Source organism: Pinus tabuliformis, chromosome Q (genome assembly GCF_031772625.1).
Source record: "Pinus tabuliformis cultivar Carrire ecotype Pingquan chromosome Q, CPIR1, whole genome shotgun sequence".
NCBI classification, from domain to species: Eukaryota; Viridiplantae; Streptophyta; class Pinopsida; order Pinales; family Pinaceae; genus Pinus; species Pinus tabuliformis.
Genome location: NC_142296.1, coordinates 172,411,505 through 172,415,485, shown reverse-complemented (window position 1 = coordinate 172,415,485; position 3,981 = coordinate 172,411,505). Strand labels below are relative to the sequence as shown.

Below are 3,981 nucleotides of genomic sequence, written 5' to 3'. Positions count from 1 at the left end.
TTTAAAAGAAAATTAGTAAACCTGAATTTTTATGTGCAAAAGAATAGTTGTTTATGAGGGAAAAAACACACTAATGTTTTTGGTAGAATAATATTTTTCTTTCCTAAGTATAAATTCAACATGTTTTCAACCATAACATGCTAGATACAAAAGAAATTGGAATTTTTTCAACGATAAAATTAAAAAACCATGACATTATGAACAAATTACATGACTAAATGAATCAAAATGTCATTATTTGTATATTGAATGAAACATACATTATATCTCTAATTTAATGTTGCATTGTAGATATTCTAAACAATAAAAATTATCATAATTAAGACATATAATCAAACAACATAAAAATGACTCATAACTTCTAATTTAACACCATATGGAAATCAAAAATTTTATTTCAAGATACGATGCAAACATCACTTATATAAACTGTCTTAGACAACTATTCAAAATCACTCATATTTTCTTGCACACCATCAGAATTCACATCTTCAGATGAATGACTAGATGCAGACGAAGATGTTCCATATTCTTCTCTTTCATCAACTAGTGCCCCATCTGAGTCCACATGCATGCCCACCATTTCAGGTTTCAAAATTCTTCTAGATCTATGACTGGTTTCAGCAGACTCCCATCTCAACACTGTTCCTTCTGGTAACAACCTTTTTAGAATCTCTATCATCATAGCCAAGCCAGACACCAAATTGGTGTATGAGACCCCCTTGTTTGTGGGACAAGAGACCCACCTCCACGCAATAATTTTATTATTGTCTACGAAGGCATACCTACTCTAACCCCTTCTGGTTTTTGAACCTGTGACCTCTTAGGAGGAAACACATGCTCTTAACCATTAGACCTATTCATGCTCTAAGAAAGTGGATTTGATTAGCTAAAGATAGTAATCTAGAAACTCACAATTATAACTCACGATCACAATATATAACACACCTGTAAGATTACAAATTATGATAATATGTTTGAGAATACAAGCATAACTATTTCCTTTTATGCATCTCCAATGGGAATGTAATTATGAACTAGAATCTAGCCTAGGTTTGGAGGTTGTGTTTTAAAAATTGATGCATTAATAAAGCCTATATGTGTAATCTTAAATGTATAAAATTGTATTTTATGCTATTTCAAAAAAATTGATTTGAACGTTCATTTTGTTAGGTTTAAAGGTTACATAATTTAACGTTGATTTCCAAGTTATTAATTTGTTTCAGTTTCCAAAAAAATTACATATTTGAATATTGATATAAACTATATTAACACTATCTATCTATCTATATAACATAATATTATATTTAGTTTAATTTAATGATATATATTTAACATCTTCCCACATAACTTTTCCAAGAGTCATTGCTACCATCATATAACTTTGAAATATACTCTAAAATATCTATATAAATCTTTTACTTTTCACAAAATATCATATAATATATTCTCAAGGAACTGTTAATCATAAACGCACAAAGTCATTACAATCATGGTATTATAGTCATCATATCACTAGTAAGAAAATAATAGCATTTCACCCACCACTCCCAATTAACCTTCTGAATATACTAATTATTCATAATATTCAGATATATGTGACTATATTACTCATTGTGGATGATAGACATTTGGTGCAATCATCAAGAGATATATCTTTCCAGCATTGGACCATACCATAAATGTTTCGAGACAAGGAGTCTGTAATTGATCCTGAAGCATATAATCCAGATCTAGATGTTACTTCACCTGACAAATTGTTAAGTAGCCTCTCAAGAACCGCGTTAAAGACACCAGGGCTCGAAACATTCAGTTGAATGTAACGATATTTTGCAGCATAATCCACTACACCGAAGAAACTACCGTTTTCATAACGCAAGTAGCAATCTTCTAACCAAACTCTGCCCCCCATGGAATTCCCACAAACTTGTCGAAGGGCAGCGATTGCTTTTTGCGAACAATTGTGGCATTGTTGGTCTGTTGCATCTCCACCACATTGAAGGAGGCCATATATTTCATCAGGCATTTGGCCATAGAAATATGTATTAAAGCCTGTTAGGAACGCGCGTCGAGAAAGATTATTCAAAACGGAATTCAAATTGCTCTCAAATTTATTGCCATTTCTATAGTAATAGGCGCGGTTGCACATATATGGCGTCTGTGCGTTGTAAAACTGTCCATGAACAGTAATAATGAAGGTCGGAACAACAAATATGTAGAATAGCACAATAATTTGCAGAAGAGAGCATCTAGAATCGGTTGAATGGAAGCAGATATTCGTAGGAATGGCCATGGTTATTGGACACGAATGTTACCCAACATTAATAAATGGACAAATAGCAGCCCCATAGATGGTTATGTAGTTTTGAGGGTTACCTCTGATGGTTATGATCTAAACCTTAAACCTATAATAACCTTTAGAAATCAGTACCTTATAATATGATCTCAAATCTGAACCATTAATATCATCTCAACCTATAATATGACCTCAAATCCGAGCCTATAATATAATGTCAACCTATAATATGATCTCAAATCTGAACCATTGAAATGACTAAGGGCATGAATTGTCTATCGTATTATTGAATGAAAGAAAAATTGAGTCATTGAACAGTTTCTCGAAATTTACTTGCACTGTGAATCGTCTAATTTCCTTGGCATGATATGACCGAAGCTGCCCACCACTAAATGAAAGAAAAATTCAACCACTGAATGAAAGAAAAATTCAATCATTGAACAGTTTCTGGAAAGGTAGTTGCACTGAGACTCATCTATTTTCCTTGGCACAATATGACCCATTCATGATTTTTAAACTTAATTCCAGTGAAAGAGATGACATGCGCATAGTTAAATCTGTAGATCTAGAATTTTAATATATTATTATTAAATTTGCTACAATGAATTATTCATAAAATATCCACATGTTCTAATTATTCACCTAGTCGAATTCATTGAACGTTATCAACCCAAAGTACTAGTAATCATCAATGTTTTAATCATTCAGAAAATTAAATTTGTTGGGTCATGCATTGGGAGGACACACTGCTCATCATATCACAGCTCTCATCCCGCGACGTGTAATAAAGACCTTCCTTACCATGACGACGGAGGGTGGTGGACAGGTATCAGCCTCCATGCAACCGGTTTCTTCCGCCGCGCTTATATAAGACTTGGTTTCTCAAGGTCTCTGCTATATTTCGTGAGGGATTTCAGTATTGCTTTCTCTGCAAGTATGGCTACACTTCGCTCTGAGGGCCGACGAACGCGCAGTCAGGGGACGCCCCTGGGGGAGCAGGGGAAACATGCCGAGGATGAAGGTTTGCGTTATATACCTGTAGACCTTTCTGATGATTCGGCTGACCAGGCAGGAGAGAATTCTGGAGCTGCATCCCGACGCCTGCCCTCGGGCGGCAAGGTCGGCAAATGGATACGGCATTCTGGTTCCTTAGGTGGTGATGAAGGTGTTGACGATGATGATAGTAGCCCTGCGGATGCTGACGACGAAGCGGTTCGTAGTGGTCGCGGTCGCAGAAGAGGCCGGAGGGGCCGAGGAGGTGGTCGTGGTCGAGGTCCTGCCCGCGAGGAAGGCGACAGTGCTGGGGTTCCAGGAAGGGGGCGAGGAAAGAGGGATATGCGTCGTAAATTGGCCGAAGTTGAGCGTGCCTATATGCATGAAACCCATCCAAAGGTTCGGCGGATTGTAGACCATCTCGAGGAGGAGGCCCTGCAGGAGCAATCGGATCCGGAGATGGTGGATTGGGAGCATTATCTCCCTAACCCTGGCCACACCAGGGGGCGGATGTCACTGTATAAACAATCTCTTCATGTTTATTGGGGTCTCAAGCGTCTGCTTGCAAAGTCTATGGAACAGGTAGCAGCAGAGATGGTGGACATTGCCCAATCCAATTTGAAAAAAGAACTGAAGAACCTCCAGATTACTCTCATGATGCAGGACAGGAAGCTCGATAAGTTAACTCAGCT

The 3,981-nt window shown here is 37.3% G+C and overlaps 1 protein-coding gene across 1 annotated transcript; it reads right to left on the bottom strand.

Moving 5' to 3' along the window:
* Positions 1-1,588: 1,588 nt before the first annotated feature.
* On the bottom strand, positions 1,589-2,293 carry LOC149218794 (cysteine-rich repeat secretory protein 38-like). Its single transcript, XM_089386639.1, has one exon. The coding sequence runs from the start codon at positions 2,291-2,293 to the stop codon at positions 1,589-1,591; it is 705 nt and encodes a 234-aa protein (XP_089242765.1).
* Between the last annotated feature and the right edge of the window lie 1,688 nt (positions 2,294-3,981).

Bases quoted from the DNA above. Each gene is read 5' to 3' on its own strand.
- LOC149218794 (XM_089386639.1), bottom strand. From the start codon at position 2,293: ATGGCCATTCCTACGAATATCTGCTTCCATTCAACCGATTCTAGATGC.